This window comes from Priapulus caudatus, unplaced genomic scaffold, assembly GCF_000485595.1.
Source record: "Priapulus caudatus unplaced genomic scaffold, Priapulus_caudatus-5.0.1 Scaffold708, whole genome shotgun sequence".
Lineage (NCBI taxonomy): Eukaryota > Metazoa > Priapulida > Priapulimorpha > Priapulimorphida > Priapulidae > Priapulus > Priapulus caudatus.
In genome coordinates this window covers 25,540-45,742 of record NW_014577769.1, presented here as the reverse complement: position 1 = coordinate 45,742, position 20,203 = coordinate 25,540, and the positions used below count along the sequence as shown (strand labels likewise).

General features: G+C 42.8%; 3 protein-coding genes across 4 annotated transcripts in view; all 3 read right to left on the bottom strand.

Moving 5' to 3' along the window:
- LOC106812966 (ribosome biogenesis regulatory protein homolog) overlaps positions 1–1,412 on the bottom strand; it is a 13,543-nt gene extending 12,131 nt beyond the window's left edge. Inside the window, exon 1 of the mRNA XM_014816993.1 lies at positions 1,250–1,412. Coding sequence (XP_014672479.1) covers positions 1,250–1,398 — 149 coding nt within the window. The 5' untranslated portion in view covers positions 1,399–1,412. The remainder of the gene's footprint in view (positions 1–1,249) is intronic.
- A 4,075-nt stretch (positions 1,413–5,487) lies between these two features.
- LOC106812968 (WW domain-binding protein 4-like) lies at positions 5,488–11,276 on the bottom strand. 2 transcript variants are annotated; one of them, XM_014816995.1, is made up of 9 exons: positions 11,127–11,276; positions 9,308–9,380; positions 8,779–8,841; positions 8,580–8,651; positions 7,631–7,727; positions 7,167–7,304; positions 6,630–6,694; positions 6,249–6,370; positions 5,488–5,853 (listed from the first exon to the last, which is right to left on the bottom strand). In XM_014816995.1, coding segments are annotated over exons 1-9 (849 nt in total). In that variant the 5' UTR covers positions 11,129–11,276; the 3' UTR covers positions 5,488–5,636. The 2 variants fall into 2 exon arrangements, with proteins under 2 accessions (XP_014672481.1, XP_014672482.1); XM_014816996.1 differs by lacking the exon at positions 7,167–7,304.
- A 6,408-nt stretch (positions 11,277–17,684) lies between these two features.
- The window catches only part of LOC106812965 (transmembrane protein 26-like), a 5,745-nt gene continuing 3,226 nt past the window's right edge, over positions 17,685–20,203 (bottom strand). Inside the window, exons 3-4 of the mRNA XM_014816992.1 lie at positions 18,482–18,598; positions 17,685–17,907 (exon numbers count right to left, since the gene is read on the bottom strand). Coding sequence (XP_014672478.1) covers positions 17,685–17,907; positions 18,482–18,598 — 340 coding nt within the window. The remainder of the gene's footprint in view (positions 17,908–18,481; positions 18,599–20,203) is intronic.

The following is a 20,203-nucleotide window of genomic DNA, read 5'->3' as shown; positions in this document are numbered from 1 at the left end:
TTTCTCACAAATGTCTGGGCCATTTGTAAAAACCTTAGATGACATGTTCTCGATGCTAGCGGGTGGTTTACATGAGCGAGACCGCAGATTCGTTAATTATCCTTTGTTCGATCCATTACGATTTAGTCACAGTCGGAATGTAGTAAACATGGCGCGAATATCATAAATTCTTGGCACTTTGTCTCAAAAGTCCGGCTGTCAACCCGTAAGTACCCAGCGCAATCGTGCACACCTGATCATAACAAGAAGGTGGACGTAACTGATTCAGGTATATCACATGTGTAGTGTTACTTCTGCGAACTGCAAACATAAGGCAACCTACGTGTTTACTGTAGCCAAGGCTTTTGAAACGTATTCTAACCCTACGCAATACGTTTTTGAGGCTAGGCCTACTGTGTATTTGTGCGATGCACAATACACCGTTGACATCTAACACTTGCGCATCCGCTTAGCCTAAGGTTCAAACGGTCAGGAGCGTTCCATCCAGAAAGCGCGAGTAATAATGCCGGCGAACAATGGCCGTTAACGGTAGTGCGACGGGGCTGCTCAAGACGATCGTATTGTGCTTAAGAAGACTTTTATAGCTACTGCATTGACCAATAGATTTAAATTATCAAGCTTGTCATGTATCACTGCGGTCTATCCATTACTCGGCTCTATTCCCTGCTCGTGCACTGTGTCTCGACACAAAGGTGATCGACCTGCGCGTATGCAGGCAATAACGCATTCGAATATAACAATATGCGATTTACTCGCACATCCGGGTCTCGTGGAGATGCGTAACTAATGGCGCAGAACATAGGCGCAGAACTGTCAATGGGTGTATGGCGTGCGCGCTGTGTTGCAGCTCGGTGTATTGGACGGTATTGAAGTGAAGTTATTAGATCAAATCAAACATTAAGACTATTACTATTAGTATTAGTATTAGTATTACTGGTACTGGTACTGCATGGTAGGTCTAGTACTGACAAGTTGTATTTATTAACCACCATTTTATTATTGAAACGGCCCAAGTGCCTGTGGAAATACAAATAGTTACCTCGGGTACATATATTATACGACAACGACCCTTCGTGCCATACTATTACTAATACTATTACTATTACTAATACTAATACTATTAGTATTAGTAATACTAATAGTATTACTATTACAGTATTAGTATTATTAGTATTATTAGTATAGTAAATTAATACTTACTTAGTAAAATTGTTAGCGTGTGTAAATAATACTATTATATATTTTATACCTAAATTTATCGTGATCAAGTGGATTTCCATCACTACTCAGCAAGTTTCCAATGTCCAATTCGACATCTATATCTTTTTCGACTGCTGTAGTCTTATATTTTGTTTCTTTTTCAGCATTTCGTTGCAAAACATCACTCACGAAATCCATGATTACCCACGCGACAATATAGTGCTGCCATCTCACGGCCAGGCCCGACACTGGCAACATCGTTGCATGCACGATAACGATATAATATTATTATTGTATCAGAAGTAGATAATAGGGATTCCCTATTATCTACTTTGATTGTATCAAGGAACACAATGTAAATAAGTGTACTAGTCATTCTTTTTGTGTATATATCATTGGTAGTTAGTTATCTAATTTCATAAATTCAAAATATATTGTAAAAGTATGTTATGTGGATAAATATCTAAATAAGGGTAACTAAAAATAAATAATAGATACGATATATATACTCATGAGTCCTGTACATTCTAGAGCCCTTATATTCATGAGCCATTCTATTTTAGTTCTATATGGTCCTGTACTAATAGCTATACTATATGAGCTTGTGAGGCTACGCGCGTATATATATGCCCGCGTATGGTTCACGTCCACACATGGTAAAACACGTATAGATGCGGGCTTTAACTATATTCCTATTTGCAGGCCAGCATGACGTAAATATTTCGTTCTTTGCTTGCACTTAATGATACATAACAATCAGAAAATCATTGTTATAGAGATAAGAACCATACATAACAAATAAAAACGCCCATGTTCTAAATCTATGTAGGTACATGCGAAAACACAGGGACACACCACCGGAATTATGTAGTGACGTGCCGGATGTAACTGCCGTGAGAAATTTTCGCTGACTGTTTACTTTTAACTTATTGCTTCAGGCGAAGAAAGACTAATTAGAGTTATTCTTTACGATGAGTGACACGTACGCTTATTGACTCTTTCGTCGGATACTAAACGAGATTGAAATTTATTTAAATGAATAGTTAAAACAATTACTCGTGGTAATAGTAAACTGAAAAAACAGTGCTAATCTGTCAATCACTTTGATCGCTGTTACAGTCTCTTCTTCCTCGTAAACAGTCCATTGGACCGTAGAGAATATTCTTTATGCGGTTATCGCGGTAATAGTTTTGGACTTTGCAACCCTATACGAAAAAGGATCGAAAAAATGTATCGCATTATTGCGTGACAACAGCTTATATTATAATTAGAAAACAATGGCTTAAATTCGAATTTTATTAAGTGTCGCTCCGTTTCTCAAGTCACGGTTTCTCAGTAACCTTTTCAGTGTGCATGTCTTTATCCACTACGCCGGTCACACAAGCCATCTTCGATAAGGGAAGAATATAAACCGTTTGGACTTCGCCAAAAGCTTGCAACGAAGCCTAGTCATCGATGGACGACGGGCTCACGAATTTGAACTGGTTACCTGGCCTCGATGCCATGGGGATGAGCCCGCAAGGGGAACGAAGCTATGAGGATTCATCGCCGAAATCCGCATCAGTAAACGACTCCGAACACCGAGTACATAATTAAGTCATTTTGTCACGTATAGGCGTATTATAGGTTCGACTAGCTATAACTCCAACGGGGGGTGGTACACATAACAGGTTGTCGCATGAAACAGAGGCATTCTATCACGGACGTTGATAATATAATTTTATTTCAGCTGGCAGCAGCAACATCGCCGACTCCTCAGCAGACGGTGACGTCACCGTTCAATGACGTTACGGCGACGTTTTCGTTCAGTAACGCGGAGTACAAAAATAGCGCATCGGTGAAGCCACCGTTCTCCTACTCACAGCTGATCTTCATGTCGATGGCCGAATCGGGAAAGGGCAAAGTGACTCTGCACGAGATTTACACTTGGATCGCAAACAACTTTCTCTACTATAAACAAGCAGAATCCACGTGGCAGGTTAGCTAGGCTCGTTACTTTTACTACCTTCACTCATCACTTATTAAGGCTAACCCGTTAGGATATGCCGCATGCCGCATGGTATCCACGATTATGTCATATATATGTTAGCAACGTGTGAGATAACCACATTATTATTATTATTATTATTATTGTGAGTGTAATTAGTATTAACCAGATAGACCGTATCGTGTGGTGTGAGTGCGTATACGTGCGCGTACGTGTTTGTGAACCTGTGTGCGTGAGTGCGTGCGTGTGTGTGTGCGTGGGGGCATGCGCGTGCGTGTTTGTGAACCTGTGTGAGTGAGTGCGTGCGTGTGTGTGTGCGTGGGGGGCATGCGCGTGCGTGTTTGTGAACCTACGTGAGTGAGTGCGTGCGTGTGTGTGTGCGTGGGGGCATGCGCGTGCGTGTTTGTGAACCTGTGTGCGTGAGTACGTGCGTGCGTGCGCGCGTGTGTGGGCATGTGCGTGCGTGTACGGGCGGATATGAGTGGTTTAAACGATTAGATTTAGTGTGAGAGACGTTCACATGTCAACAAAGATTTACAGTATATCTTTTCTTTCTTGTTGAAACCAGCCTTACATGGTGTGTGTTGAATAATGGAAATGTGTTTGACAGACATTTTACATTGCAACATGTGTGTGATGACTGAACAGATCTCCTTTTCTCTGTTTGAAACCATTTGAGCACTGAACGTCTATGAAAAACTAATAAAATTGCATGTGTTACACGTTTTACATGTTTGATATCGACGCATTTTTACATGATGATATATACATTTCTTCCGATTTACTCCGCAGAATTCGGTACGCCACAACCTGTCGTTAAGCAAGTGTTTTGTAAAGTTGCCGCGCGACATGGACCAGCCAGGAAAGGGCGGATGCTGGTCGTTAAACCCACGACACGTGCACATCTCGCCGGACGGTAGAATGAACTTAGTGAAACCGTCGATGGCGATTGATGCCTCACCAGCGCGGCGCAACCGACGCAGCTACTACAAGTACCCGATGCCTTGTTTCTCGCCGAGCAAGAACGCAGAGGAGACGGCGGCGTTCGAGACTCTCAGCTGCGGGCAGCTGCTGCAGACGATCAGGAGCGAGAACGCTCGCGAGCGGGACAGCGCAGACGCCGTGACGCGCGCCGCCCAGCGGTTCAAGAACGAACTATTCGCGGAGATGTCCGACGAGGTGTAGATTTCGACTTAGTTCTACCGTACAGCCGCGGACTTGCCTCAACAGACCTGGAGTTCCGGTTATATACTACCGGCCTGGGTTTGCTTACCTGCTACTACAGCCCTCGCCCTGTTATCCCAACCCTGGGTTTGCTATCAAAGCCCAGGGTTCGCTATCAAAGCCCTGGGTTCGCTACCACAACCCTGTACTTGCTACCACAGCCGCCTTTGCTACTACAGCCTTGTCCCCACTACCGCAGTCATGTGCCTGCTGCAACAGCCCAGGGCCCAGGGGCGTGTACAGGATTTGGACCAGGAGGGGTCTAACCGTAATCCATACTTGAGAGCACGCAAAGAAAAATTTTGAAATTAGACCCCCTCAGATGCGTTTTCTGCGCGAGCAGGGGGGGGTCTGGACCCCCCCGCCCCCTGTACACGCCCCTGAGGCCTGCTACCACAGCGGCGTTTGCTGCTACAGCCCTAAGCTGGCTGCTACAGGCATGTGGATGCAATGCCGATGCTGTACGGTAGATACGATTCCGACGTACACCACTGCATCACGAGTATCGGCTAGCCATTCTCCCGTGCAATCTACACGTCTCTACTAACTGTGCACTCACAGTGTATTTACTCTCCGCAGCTATACATTCTTGAGCACAGAATTTCTTACTCCTCACGGTTACCTGGAACCCGGTAACAGTGTCACCGTCTTTTCTATGCCCTATTGTCTTATTTTTTTGTTTTTATTGTATTATTGTCTTATATTGTTTCAGGTGATTCGATCTTCGAGTCACGCCGACCCACTTCTGGTGAAGGGTCGAGTGGGTGCGGGCGAAAGAGACATGAGGACGCCTCCTGCCATGTGGTGGGACGTCATTGAACCAGCGCCATCCACACACTTAAGCACCACAGCGGACTCAGACAGTGACGACAACGTAGTACAGTATTTCAATGTGGATGCATCAATATGGGAGGACCACAGTCAGACGACATCTGCATTTCAGTAATTACCTCACATTTATTGTACATAGATACGAGTTGTGAGATAGAACTCTCTAAGACTTTTGTTTAAACTATTTATCTGGTATATTAGATATTAATGATCAAACTGAAAAATAAAATAAATAACATCACCTATATGTTGTGATCATCAACATTGTTTTCTATGAAATACACAATCATTACATTGAATGAGTTGATTATTCTATATACGTCAGGCAAAAATGATAAGAAACATACAATACATAATGGACTCTTCAGGTTTTAGATAAAATAAATAGCAATTACTAGCTATCCTCTTTCCTGCGAATGTTTTGCGCACCAGACGCCAATTTTCTCTTTTTAAAAACAATCTTAGACGTGCTGCCACCAGGTGGTGCTAGTGATGTTACAGTTTTTTCTTTATAGGAAACAGAGCGTTTTGCCGGTTCTGTAAATTCTGGAAGTATCATTTCAGATGGCTTGACGACTGGTAGTTGTAGATCCATCAATGGCTCTGGTTCTCTATAAAATTAAACGAAATTACTGTGTACTACCAATACTACATGTGCATAGCAAATGTGGTGTTCAAGAAAGGATAATTGGGGTTAATATTCTCTGGGCACATTTGGAGTTTAGTACACGTTGCGCAGTACACTTTAATGAACTGTGCAGTGAGTATTTAGCAACATAATATTATTCCAGTATGTCCAGATTATCAAAACCTCCCTACCACATCTGTCTGTTACAACGTCATACAAGATTACCAATCATAGGCTGATATTCTGTCAAGACATTTCATACTCCTCTCTCTGTGTTTGAGTTTTAGATCAGACGATGCCTATCATTAGCTTCCCTTACCCATCACAATGCAATGAATGATGCTGATAAGCTATGAAGTGACAATATATAAATCTTACGGTTCTTCTATGGTTTCCCAAGCGCCATAAGGACCTTTCTTCACAGTACTCTTGCCTTTGGATGAGGTCGAGCTGCCACTTTCACGCTTAGCTTCTTTTTTGCGACGCTTTGTCGACACAGGCTGTAGAATAATAAGAAATAGTACAGCATGAGACCAGAATGCAGACAGAAGGAGATGCGGATGTGCGACCTGTCATGGGACACGCTGAGACCAGTAGCAGTCGACAGATGACGTTGGAGATCTCTTGTCACTGCCTTATGTGCCATCTAGGCACCTACAAGGGATAACAAAGCGCGCACCAACTGCATTAGTAAATTAAATCAGGTGTGGTAGTCTTTAAAAGTAGAGCTACACTAATGTTTGATACAACCATTCATACCTTGGCTGGCTTGACTTCTTTTTTGCTGTCAGCTGCCTCAGTGGTTGGCAATTCCCATTTGGTTTCTGTAACAATTTGAACAACTAGTTATTTATTACTATAATGATTTTGTATCACAGGATTTATAAAAAGTATTTAATAAATAAAGATTTAAAATTGATCATTTCATTTATATAAACCTGTGCCATACATGGTAGAGTTTAAACTTACACCATATATGCTAAATTATATGTGGGCTTCATCAGGCCAAACTAAAGCTTGGCAGATGATAACGCATGTACTGACAGTGATATGCTACTAGGGCTGTATACCCAGCACACCAGGCACCAGGGCAGTAACACCAGAGCATATAAATTAGTGATTTATATGCTCTGGTAACACTCCACAGTATATAGCGTAGTGCCGCCATCTATTGGAGGAAAAAAGTGGTATCGAAGTGGAATCGAAAATACGGGGAAAAATATCGAGGATCGGATCCAGGGAAGAGAATCTCGATCCGATTCGATTTCAGTGGATTGTTACAGCCCTATATGCTACCTCTTGTTTTTTCATTCCAGTAATATGTATAGCCTTCTGATGTTTGTGCCTCCTGCCAATCTGAGAGGTCTACAGCCTTTCCAGTATTTTCACATTTTTTAGCTGTTTCTACTTGAATATTTGTCCGCAAGTCATCGTCTGTATACAGGAAATTACACAAACATTTCGTTCAAATTCAGTCTTAAACAAGTGGTACATGTAACTCGTTAAGAATGAACTAGAATTACCTACAGGTTATCAGTTGTATAGAAAATCTGAAGATTATCTTATTCATACGTAACACCTTCACAGTACAACAATATTATCAGTTACTACATGGATGGATACATATTATATGTGGCACTTATAGCTATGTGATAAGGTTAATACTAATTAATAGTAGGAATTTGCCAGGTGTTCTAAAATTCTTCTTTATAATGGATTAAGGATGATGACTAGAAAGCTTGATTGCCTGATGGGTATACCTTTCTCTGCAACAGTTTCCTTGTTCAGCTTCATGCCATAAGCAGCAGCAAGGGAAGGATCATTGCTGATGTCGTTTTGCACTGCTGCTAGGGCAGCCTGAAATGCAGACAATAAACAATTCTTTGAGTGGCTGAACCATTTTCTGGGTTTAGATTAGAGTAATAAATGTAGATCGCAGTCAGGAGTAATAAACACAGTATATATCGGATATCTGCTAACACAACAACCACAATACCCGGATGTAGGCAAAGCTTTACTACTCTATGGGTAGGTGGCAGCACCTGATGGTGGTGGTTAATATATGAATTATTGAGTATAACACAGTGGGCCCTAGATGGATAGGAGAATCACAAGGACGAATATAAACTTACCTAATATTAAAGAACCATTCTGAAATGACTGTTGATTATTCACACACAACCAGTACATTTATTATCACATTCAGAATGAATACTCTTGGACCTTTACTAAGTATGCCATGCAGCATATTTTATGTCAAACTCCACGACAAATGGCGCTCTCGTACTGGCTCAATTCACCACTGCCACAAGTAGATTTCCGTGAGAATTTCTAACGCTTACACGTTACAAGTTACACGTATCCTGTGTAATAAGATTTGTACTAATAAAAGTTGCAAAGATATTAAAAATCCGACCATTATTTCATGAAAAATTTGATGAAATAGTGATAAGAAATAGTAAGCGGATTGTGCGCCCATTTACCTCTTTCAAATCATACGCTGTTTACGAATCGCCATTCGCTGGATTTCCCCGGAGCTCCGCCCACTTTAAAAATAGTGCTAGCCTTGTGGCAGTGGTATCCTGAGTTGTACGAAGGGGGCACTGCATGCAGTTTGATTTTAGGTATGTGTCTGTGCTGTTGTGCCCTGTACCAAAGAAATTAGCAATAAATTACTAATGAAAAATTTAGCTACAAGTGAGCACTTACAGCTTCCATCGTTGCAATGTCATTTTCCTCTTGTTTCTTGGCTTCATAAACTTCCTGGCCTTTCTTTCGCACCTATTAAAATTTAAGGTACGATCATTTTAGATCAAAGCATGCCTTTTCCCTTATTACATGTAGTTCAAATTGAAAGGCCACAGAGCACAATTGTCAAGTCACAGTCTATATAAAACACAATACACACCTCTGAGATTTTTATTTTTACATTCTCCTGATGTCTCTTTCCTCTTTCGTGGAAGTCTACACTCTGGAAATTAAAAAAGTAACCTATAAAATACATAAAAGTGATGCCAGCTTGCTATGGTTCGCCAACAAAAATGGCTCATTAGTCATAAAACTTCCATACCCTGTCGTTCCGAAATGCAAAATGTTTGCATATAGTATTAAGGGTGTGTATATTTTTAGGGCATGTGAGCCACCAGTATAATGGAAAGTATTACAACATTATCATTATGATTACTGTTGATCAAATTTATAGTCTGGAATGCAAACCCAGTGGCAATAGCTCGACCTATGTGACTATGTTAACACATTACGATCTTCTGGTGGCAGTGGTGCATAAATGCCATGATTACTGTTTATTGGAGCTATGGACTTGGGTGACCAAACTACTGCACAGACACTAAAAAGGATGTATTTATAGATTCATAAAAACATGTAATCTACTTTTTACACCGTCTTGTTGTCTAAGTTTAAGAACAACATCTATTTACAGGCTTATTGTCTGTTATCCAACATTTGCAGAATTCACAAAACTTGCGTGGTGTAGATATCCAATATTCTGTCCTGAAATGAACAATAAAAGAAAATAAACAAAATTACTAAAGGTGATTCACTGATTGCACTTTTTAATTTTAGACATTTGACATACATTACATACACTGATATACAGTGCCAGTGCGGCCTGTCAGTGTCACTGACACTGTGCCTGTGGCTCATAGGGTCTATGTCCTCCAGGGTACTGCCGGAACGTACCCTGGTAACTATCTAGCTGATATGGTTAGTGTTAGGGTTAGGGTTATGGAGTAGGCGTAGGCGACTCCCTAGACTCGTTAGTGGAGTAGGCGAGGTACGGTCTGGCATATTAGATAGTAGTGTTTAGTACCAGGGTACGTTCCGGTATACCAGACCGTACCCAGGGTACGTTCCGGAAGTATCCCGGGGAACATAGACCCTCTCAGCCACAGGCACTTGGAACGTCTCAATAAAAAAAATTAATGGTAAATAAACACGAAATGTACCATAGTCTTAATGTTTCTCTACTCTATTTTGCCTATAATCACCTGTAAATGCTCATCTGCAACACGCAAGTACACCGCACGCCCGCGCTGTGCACAAACAACATGAATAAGAGAGCAGGTAGGAAAGCGTGATCGCAAAATTCGCTCGACGCTTGCTTCATTTCACACCTTCACAGAACAAATACACATTCAATAGCTACCATCTTGGTATCCATGTGTACAGAAATGTTCACTTGTTCGAATTATAACTCTGGCCTTTGTTCTTATACCTACTCCCGCCAGAAATATCTCGTGAAATCCTGCACGAAATGTGCTCTCCGTGAAAATGTAGAGAGGACGACATGATCCGAAAATCCCTAACGGCGCTACTTTCGATCGATCGCTGTAGTCGTGTGTGCGTGCCGTCATGCCCGCGCGCATTGTGCTTGGCTTGGCAAGCCTCGAAATGGAGCTCGGAGGCCGGCAGCAGCTCAACCCGGCATGCAATGCGCCCCATTACTCGTGTATAAACAGACATTTCGTCCTCTTTCCATTTTCATGGAGAGAACATTTCCTGCAGGATTTCACGAGATATCTCTGGCGGGAGTAGGTAAGAACAAAGGCCAGAGTTATAATTCGAACAAGTGAACATTTCTGTACGCATGGATACCAAGATGGAAGCTGTTGGATGTGTATTTGTGCTGTGATTCGTGAAGGTGTGAAATGAAGCGAGCGTCGAGCGAATTGTGCCATCACGCTTTCCTACCTGCTCTCTTATTCATGTTGTTTGTGCACAGCGCGGGCGTTCGGTGTACTTGCGTGTTGCAGATGAGCATTTGACTGGCATTTACAGGTGATTATAGGCGAAATAGAGTAGAGAAACATTCCGACTTTGGTACATTTCGTGTTTATTTACCATTAATTTTTTTTATTGCGACGTTCCAAGTGCCTGTGCCTGTGGCTGTGCTCTCAGCGTCACTGTGAGGCCGTGAGGGTTCAAGGATAGAGAACATGAGTCCCAATAAAACCAATGTCATTTACATCAATATAAATACAATATTATATCAATATAATTAATAGGTTAGGGTTATGGTTATGGTTAGGGTTAGGGTTAAGATTAGGGTTAGAATTAGGGTTAGGGTTAGGGTTAGGCACATTGGTTTTATTGGGACCCATGTTCTCTATCCTTGGGCCCAGTGTTTTGTTTATTTTTTGGCTGACACTCACAGTCACAGTGACAGAGGCCAAAAAATAAACAAAACACTGCACCTAACGATTTCATTTCTAAATACAAAACAACCACTGTACTCACATGTTGCTTGGTAACGTAAGTCATAAAACGTAGGTTTCAATGTAACCGTAATTAGATAGATTTATGATAAACGTTGCGAAATTGTAGTACAAAATCTAAAATTATAACGTGTAGTTGAAAGTTAAAACACCGCCACACAACATCGGGTTAGGGAGCGGGAGAGGAGTGAAGATGGTAATTGGCCCTGTACTTAACGCCTCACAGACGCCATATTTGATTCATTCGCAGGCGATTCCACTACGCAAGTGCATCAGCGCCACACTCAAGCGCCGCACTCAAGCTACACATGCATCTATGCACATGTATAATGCATAGACTTATGTATGCATAAACTTACTGTAACCCATCGTTAATTAGCCTATTTTATAATTTTTTAACGCATACACATGCACAGAATGTACATCTAAGTTGTAGTGTTATGGAGGTCCAAGCCCCAATCGAAATAGATCGATGCGGGTATATGACTTCTTTGCTTCTTTTCATTGCTCATGCATGTATACCCGTGGTTTATTGTTATTATTATTATTATTATTATTATTAAATATTTATTGCATATAATTCGAATACAAGTACATGTACATGTACTGAAAACAGTTTTTCACGGAGAAAAAATCCAGTGAATGCAATAGTGCAAATAATGCGATGATGCAAATAGCAAGTAATAGTGCAATCATGAATGGGAAAATAATAATTATAATATCAGGAGTAGATAATAGACTACTATTATCTACTCCTGATAATATAGTATTTACAACACCTTCTGTATGTGTGTGTAAAGTGATTACGTGTACTGTTAAACCATTTTTGCACGCACATACGTACACACGCGCGCTCTTGCTTTTAACCCCCCCCCCGTCACACACACACACACACACACACACACACACACACACACACACACACACACACACACACACACACACACGCACGGTGGGGGCGCGACACGACACCACACTATAATTCTTTCTCCTCTCTCTCTCTCGCCTCCTCTCTCTCGCCTCTCTCCCTCTCTCTCTCTCTCTCTTCTCGTCTCTTCTCCTCTCTCTCTCGTCTCTGCTCTCCTCTCTGCTCTCTCTTTCTCTCTCTCTGCCTCTTTCTCTTTCTCTTTCTTCTCTTTGTCTCAATTGAATTGCATGAGATCGATCAAGTTGGCAATCGCTCCTTGTGAGTTAGCGCGCATGTTCAAGCGGTGTTCCGCAGTTCTCCTCTACTGTCTGTCCGTTCGGGCGTCAACTCCTTCACTAGCTAGAAACTGCCAATCACGGGTGGCCCTTGCTGCTGTTCACCAGAGTAGCACTAATCCTGTCCTACGATTGTTTGTTCACCGTTTATACTATCTTCTGGCGTTGTTGTTGTGTGTTGTCGGTGTCGTGTGTTATATTGTGTGGTCGTTGTTGCATTGTTTGTGTGTACTACTGATGCCCTGTGATAAAACGCCGTGTCTCTGGCTGGGGCAACTATAGTATGCTAGGAACGATGAACATTACACAGAACTGATGCATACTACAGACTTATTGTGTCTGCTTCTAGCAGGTCACTCAGCCTTGTATTATACCGGCGCTTCCGCGTGTCGCAGATCTCGAGTTCATAAACGCGGTCAGTTTTCGTAACCCGGTGGAATGACTGTTCTAGTGCGAGTGAAACTGTATTCGCCACAAGTGTTTCTGCCGCCATAAGAACACGAATGAACTCTGGTGAACGCCGCGGACCGAGGGAGGAGAGAGAGAGAGCGAGACGAGCAGAGAGAGAGAGAGAAGAGGGAGAAGAGAGAGGAAGAGAGAAAGAGAGAGAAAGAAAAAAGAGAGAGAAAGAGAGAGAGAGAGAACGAGAGAAAGAAGAAGAGATAAGAAGATGAAGTTGAACAGCGGCGACATCCCAGCAGCTAGCGGGGGTTTCGGCGCTTTGTAAAGGCGCCTATCACCATAGATTAGTGAGAGGGAGACCCCGTTACTGAACATGCTTTCACGGAGCCTTAGTAGGTGCTCAGGCAGCCAGCGACCCGTAGCTTCAACAGCTTCACACAAACACCTTTTTTCAGCTTCTAATGAACAGCAAATTAGGGGAAATTAAGTAATGGCGAATTACACTGCTCGATTGTTAAGTGAGATTACATTGCCAACTTGTGTTTAGTGGCGAATTCCGAATTGTACAAACTTCGCCAAACTTCGGCAATCTGCACAATCAGCGAGTGTAAACGTCAAAGTTGGCGCGTGCCACGCATCCGATAGCAGACTAGTTGGGAGACTTAGAACATGTTCTAACACATTCGCCCTCATCAACAGTGTGTCGCACGTACCATGCGCACGGTGAGGGTGCGGCGGGACTAGCGCGACGAGTATAGAGAGGTGTGTGCGTACATCACGAAAGACTTCATATTTGAACAAGGCTCTGAGATCAAGTGGAATGGAACTAAAGAGAAAGCGATGTGAGCGAGAAAGAAGAGCAGCGAGAGAAGAGAGAGAGAGAGAGAGAGAGAGAGAAAGGAGAGAGGAAAAGAGAAAGAGAAGAGGAGAGAGGAGAAGAGAGAGAGAGAGAGAGAGATGAAAGAGAGAGAGAGAAAGAGAGAGAGAGTTGAGAAAGAGCGAAGAGAAGAGAGACGAAGAGTGAGAAAGAGAGAGAAGCAAAGAGAGAGCAGAGAGAGGATGAGAGAGATGAGAGAGATAAAGAAAAACGGAGACGAGACAAGGAGAAGAAAGAGAGAGAGAGAAGAGTTAGAGAGAGAGAGAGGACGAGAGATGAGAGACGGAGACGAGAGGTGAGAACGTTAAAAGTGTCTATCCACCCTGCAATGGCCGAGGACCCTTGATTTCTCCGATGGTTGATTCAGTTGCTGTATGTGTATACGTGGTTCAGAGCGAGGTGAGACCGGAACTAGAGAGAAGCGTGGCAGCGAAAGCGGTCACTGTGAGATTTTATGCGAGGTATCACTGGCATCTGTGTGTTGGTCTTAATAAATGTGGCGTATGTATGAATAATCGCGTGTATCGCTGTGAGTCAATAGTAAGACAGTGAGGAAAGAGGTGAGATGAATATGGCAGAAGAGAGCGGAGAGAAAAAAAAAAAAAAAAAAAAAAAAAAAAAAAAAAAAAAAAAAGAGAGCGACGAAAAGCAGAGAGAGCAGAGAGAGGAGAGAGAGAGAGAGAGAGAGAGAGAGCGGCGCTCCAAGAGACAGAGAGGAGTAGGAGAGGAGAGGCTCGAGACGAGAGAGAAAGAAGGAGAGCGAATGAGAGAGAGAGAGAGAGATGAGAGAGAAGAGAGGGGGGAAAGGGCGGTCTCCAGAAGGGGGACGAGAGGATATATCGAAAGAGACAGAGACGAGATGAGAGAGAGAGAAAGAGAGAAAAAGAAAGAGAGAAAGAAGAAGAGGCAGAAGAGACATAGAGAGAGAGAGAGAGAGAGAGAGAGAGAGAGAGAGAGAGAGAGAGAGAGAGAGAGCAGAAGAAGAGACAGAGGTAAGACAGAGATGGGAGAGAGAGAAGAGAGAGAGAGAGAGAGAGAGAGATGAAAGCAGAGAGGGACGAGAGAGGCAAGAGAGAGAGAGAGAGAGAGAGCAAAAGAGCAGAGAAGCGCAGCGGCGGACGAGAGAGTCTAGAGAGATGAGTGAGAGGAGAGAGAGCCGTGAGCGAAAAGTGAAACAGAGAGAAAGAGACGAGAAGAGCAGAAAGAGAGAGAGAAGAGAGAAGAGAGAGAGAGAGACACCGTGTATGGCGCGGCGCGCGCATGTGTGTATATCTGTCCACATGTCCATCTGTGTATTGCAGATCACTCACGTACACCTGTTATACACGGGGGAGGTACACCGTCGCGCACGTACCGGCGCACGTGCACATTGAGAGAGGTCGGCATTCACGACAATGGACCAAATCAATGGGAACCCCTCCAGTAATCCTTGCCCTCGTGCATCCCTGACTCTGCGGACGCTGTGCATGCACGAGTTTTTGCGCCTGTGCGTGCGGTACCTCCGCGAATTTATACATGCAATAATGCCATCGCCCCATGCAATAAATCCATCGCTCAACGCGTACGCTCGCGGTCGACACTGACCGCTCGATCGAGTTGGCCAACTCGCAATCGTCAGCGTAAACGCGCTGCACCGTTCCTAGAACGGTTGATAGAGCGTTGGGAAGTTGGTCCAATTCGCCAATTCGCCAACACAAAGTCGGCAGTGTAAACCCAGCTTGTAGTGAATTGTTCATGAATCTATGTTTCGTGTTTTTCCTTGGTTTCGGGTATTGGTATTATGCATTACGGGAGAGATCCCGGGTGAGGAAGAATTGGTCATGACGCCACGGTGAACCCGCCAGGGTTGCTGAATGAGCTCGTGGTTACCATCGGCATTCGCTTGTCTTTTGGATCTCATCCGTGTGTCCTTAGGATGTCCTTGTGAGGTTTCTTGCATGTTGATGGATTGGATAAGACTGCGATATTGAATTTCTCATCAGTTGAATCAGTAAAATACGTGTAATGCGAAATTTGATATTGATCACAATATAGATCGTGTATATGCACATATATAAAAAAACACGTGTCGGAAAAAATTCTGCACATTCTGTTCGCTTATCACTTTTAATTAATTTGGTTCTCCCCCCCCCCCACACAGTTTAATCGTTATGGCCCAGCAACGTATTTCCACTGCGCATATTCTATATGCATGTGGAAACATCGAAAAACAGAACACTAATTTTGTTCGGATATTTTCATATTTATTGATACACGCAATTCATCGTATATAATTTATATATTAAATAAACAGTATCTTTAAGTGTTTATATAAAAAGGCGAATAATCAGAATACAACCGACATTTGTTACACGGTTATATGGCTATAGTTCTAATATAGCAGCACATGTACGGAACAAAAAATGAGGTTCTGACGAAAAGTATATAGATCGAACTTCCTTACTATTGAATAGAAACACCACCATTTTTTATTTCACAAAATGTATTGTTCCATATTAAAAATTTGTTTAAATCGTGATGTGTTATATTTATAGCACGTAAATTTCCGCTATCCCAACCTCACGTGATATCAAATCACGTGATTGGTTTTACTTCATTTCAACACGTGATACACGTAAAGATGGCTGCAATCATCTATTGCTGTCATTTTGCTTAAGATAGTCAAGGCACTGAATTAAATAGTTAATATATCCGGTCGACATCATGACCAACATTCATATGATATTATTTACACGTGAGAGGGGTAGAAATTATTAGGAAAGGGGTAAAACTATTTATATGACTATTTATACATATTTATCAAATCGATATATAAATAACGCCGTATATGACAGCATAGATCACTTACCAAGTCTAGACCACGTGTAGTTAAACACAAAACTTTCAATGACGTCACTATCTAGGTTTAGTGACCGAGTATAGATATCTTTCCTCCGAACTTTGCCGAGTAATAGCGGTTTTTGCCGAGGCATTTCCGCATCGGATGATCCCAAAAGTTTAATCGGCAGCTGCGATTCATGTGATGTCGCAGCACATGTGTACAGGTAGGGTGTTAATGCGTGGCGCCTACCAAAATCCGGCTAGTTGATACTGGCAACTTTAAAGATAAATTTGGAGCGTTTTACGGTGATATCTAAGTTCCAGACAAAGGCTCTACACTCATGCTAAAAGGAAGACTATGATAAAGACACGCAAAGTTGTGTTTAAATGCAATCGATTAAGAAACCCCCACTTGACCAATATCCGTTTCAGTAACAAGAAACTTTTCAAGCAAGACACTTCTTGTAGATTTTAACACGCACCGAGTGCAAGTGTTGACGTGAAACTTATTTTCGTCACTTCGAGCCTGAAGTTAAACGTAACTAAAGGACGAATGTCAAGTAACGCATCCCACAACATGCAATCTTGTGTATATGGCCACACTTCACATTTGATCTGTGTGCGAATTTTTATATTAGAAACAGGTCATGTATGTTACAAACTAAGAAATTCGCATAGATATTCAACACGAATTCATTTTTACAGCCGCGTCCGGCTGCCCATCATTGCATAAAGATCATGTAATAACATCCTACGCATTATCAGAGATGAAGTGAGTACGTGGGGATATGCAGTACCTTCAGACGACATGTGCGTGACTAGTTGAGGTATAAAGAACTTACTTTCACGCGAGCATTACCCGCGTTGATTGTGCTCCCCGCTAGCGGAGCAAACCGCTGTGGGTTTCAGCTTCTATGGTACTAGGGTTCAAGACTATGGTTTAAGACGATGGTAGTTTGCAGGCACGTTTATGCCATCCCTCGCTACCGTCAACATTCTTATGTCTAGGCTTGGAAGACGCTAAACATGTAGCTGCTTTTGTCTATGTGCAACGCCAAATTGACACCTATCGTACCAAATAGAGTCCCTTAATATCAAAATTAACCTCTATATAGAAATTACCCTCTAGATTAAGGGACTCTAGTAACAAACTGCATGCAGCGCCCCCTGCCACAATTCAGGATATTTGAGCCAGAGCGAGAGCGCCATCTGTCGTGGAGTTTGCTATCGTACATGCCTGAGTTGATTAGGTGCACTAGCATCGAATGCGGCGGTTCACTACACGCTGTAGTCGTGCACCTTGTAGCGTCGAGGATTCGCCGTGGGCACGGCCTGCCTGGGAGGGATACGCTCCATCTCGTACGACGTGTACGGTCGCTGGCGTATCCCTCTCTCCGTTTTCTTTGGCGGCTTTGCCTTCTCGCAGTTGAGAACGAAGAGTCTATACACTTGCAGGATTATCACCAGCGTGTTCTTCGACGTAAAAAATATGTTCATGTAACTGCCGATGAAGAAATGATAGACCGGGTTAAATACACAGTGACTTGCTATATCGCTAAATTAGTCCAAAACATACCCAGTTTAACATAATATTGGGAAAATAAGTTCCCCAGCTGGGACTCGAACCCGGAATCCCGGTGTAGGAGACGGATGTTCTAGCGATTAGGCCACTGCGCTGTTAAGGGTATACATGGATTCACACGTACGTGATGTTAATCTGTACGCACCGCCATCTATTGATGAATAGAATTGTTATGAATTTTTAACTTTTTAACTTTTTTTAACTTTTTGTTTTTCCCAGACGTGCTGATTCTGAAAATATCTTTAGTTTTCCTCTAGGCTGCGGAGTTCTCTAGTAGTACGAACTAATTCGGCTGAACAACTTTATATATATAGATAATTCGGCTGAACAACTTTATATATATAGATAATACGCCCGGTCAAAGCATATTATCTTCAGCTGATATTTGGCACCGGTAAAAATGTTATTTTATAAATACATACTTTATGTATACTTATATATACATTATTAATATGCGGTACATAAATATTTTTTCAAAGATAATAACACAGACCTGATGACATTGAATTTAAAGATGAGGCACAGGCGTAGTCCCAGGAACGGCACGTCTTGGAAGAATAGGTTCATGAGAACGCCAGCGACGTCAGCAGTGCAGCATGTTGCTCGGCAACTAGTGCCGGTAGGTGGCGTTGCTCGTCTTACAGACGCTCCTCGAAACACATAGTAGAGAGGGTTTACAAACGCATACATAATCATAGATACATCATACATAACATGATAACATCATACATAACTGATCATGGTGAACAAACTATGCCCACAATAGCCGTTATGATTTGTGTCCCTTCTCCCTTCGCTGTGTTACAGCTAGTAAAAAGCGTTTTTTCTCTCTCTCTCTCTCTCTCTTTCTCTTTCTCTTTCTCTTTTCTCATTGAATTGCATGAGATCGATCAATTGGCAATGCTCTTGTGAGTTAGCGCGCATGCTTCAAGCGGTGTTCGCAGTTCTCCTCTACTTCTTCGGTTCGGGTCAACTCCTTCACTAGCTAGAAACTGCCATCACGGTGGCCCTTGTGCTGTTCACCAGATGTAGCACTAATCCTGTCTACGATTGTTGTTCACCGTTTTATACTATCTTCTGCCGTTGCGTTGTTGTGTGTTGTCGCGTGTCGTGTGTGTTATTGTGTGTCGTTGTTGCATTGTTTGTGTGTACTACTGCATGCCCTGTGATAAAACGTGTCTCTGGGTGGGAACTATAGTATGCTAGGAACGATGAACATTACACAGAACTGATGCATACTACAGACTTTATTGTTCTGTCTACTACAGGTCACTCAGCCTTGTATTACTGCCGGCGCTCGCGTTACGCAGATTCGAGTTCATAAACGCGTCAGTTTCGTAACCCGGTGGATGACTGTTCTATTGCGAGTGAAACTGTATTCGCCCAAGTGTTTCTGCGCCATAAGAACACCGAATGAACCTGGTGAACGCGCGACCGAGAGAGAGAGAGAGAGAGAGAGAGAGAGAGAGAGAGAGAGAAAGAGAGAGAGAAGAGAGAGAGAGAGAAAGAGAGAGAAAGAAAGAAAGAGAGAGAAAGAGAGAGAGAGAGAGAGAGAAAGAAAGAAAGAGAAAGAGAGAAGTTTGAACAGGGGACACCAGCAGCTAGCGGGGGTTTCGGGCGCTTTGTAAGCGCCTCTCACCATAGTTAGTAGAGGGAGACCCCTTTACTAACTATGCTTTCACGGAGCCTTAGTAGGTGCTTCAGGCAGCAGCGCCCTAGCTTCAACAGCTTCACACAACACCTTTTTCAGCTTCTAATGAACAGCAAATTTAGGGAAATTAAGTAATGGCGAAATTACACTGCCGATTGTTAAGTTAGATTTACATTGCCAACCTTGTGTTTAGTTGGCGAATTTCCGAATTGTACAAACTTCGCAACTTCGCAACTGACAATCAGCAGTGTAAACGCAAAAGTTGCGCGTCCAACCGATCGATAGCAACTAGTTGGGAGATTAGAACATGTTCTAACACATTCGCTCATCAACCAGTGTGTGCACGTACATGGCGCAGGTGACGGTGGGGCGGGACTAGCGAGAGTATAGAGAGGTGTGTCGTACATCAACGAAAGCTTCAGTTTGACAAGGCTGAGATCAAAGTGGAATGGAACTAAAGAGAAAGCGAGTGAGCGAGAAAGAAAGAGAGCGAGAGAGAGAGAGAGAGAGAGAGAGAGAGAGAGAGAGAGAGAGAGAGAGAGAGAGAGAGAGAGAGAGAGAGAG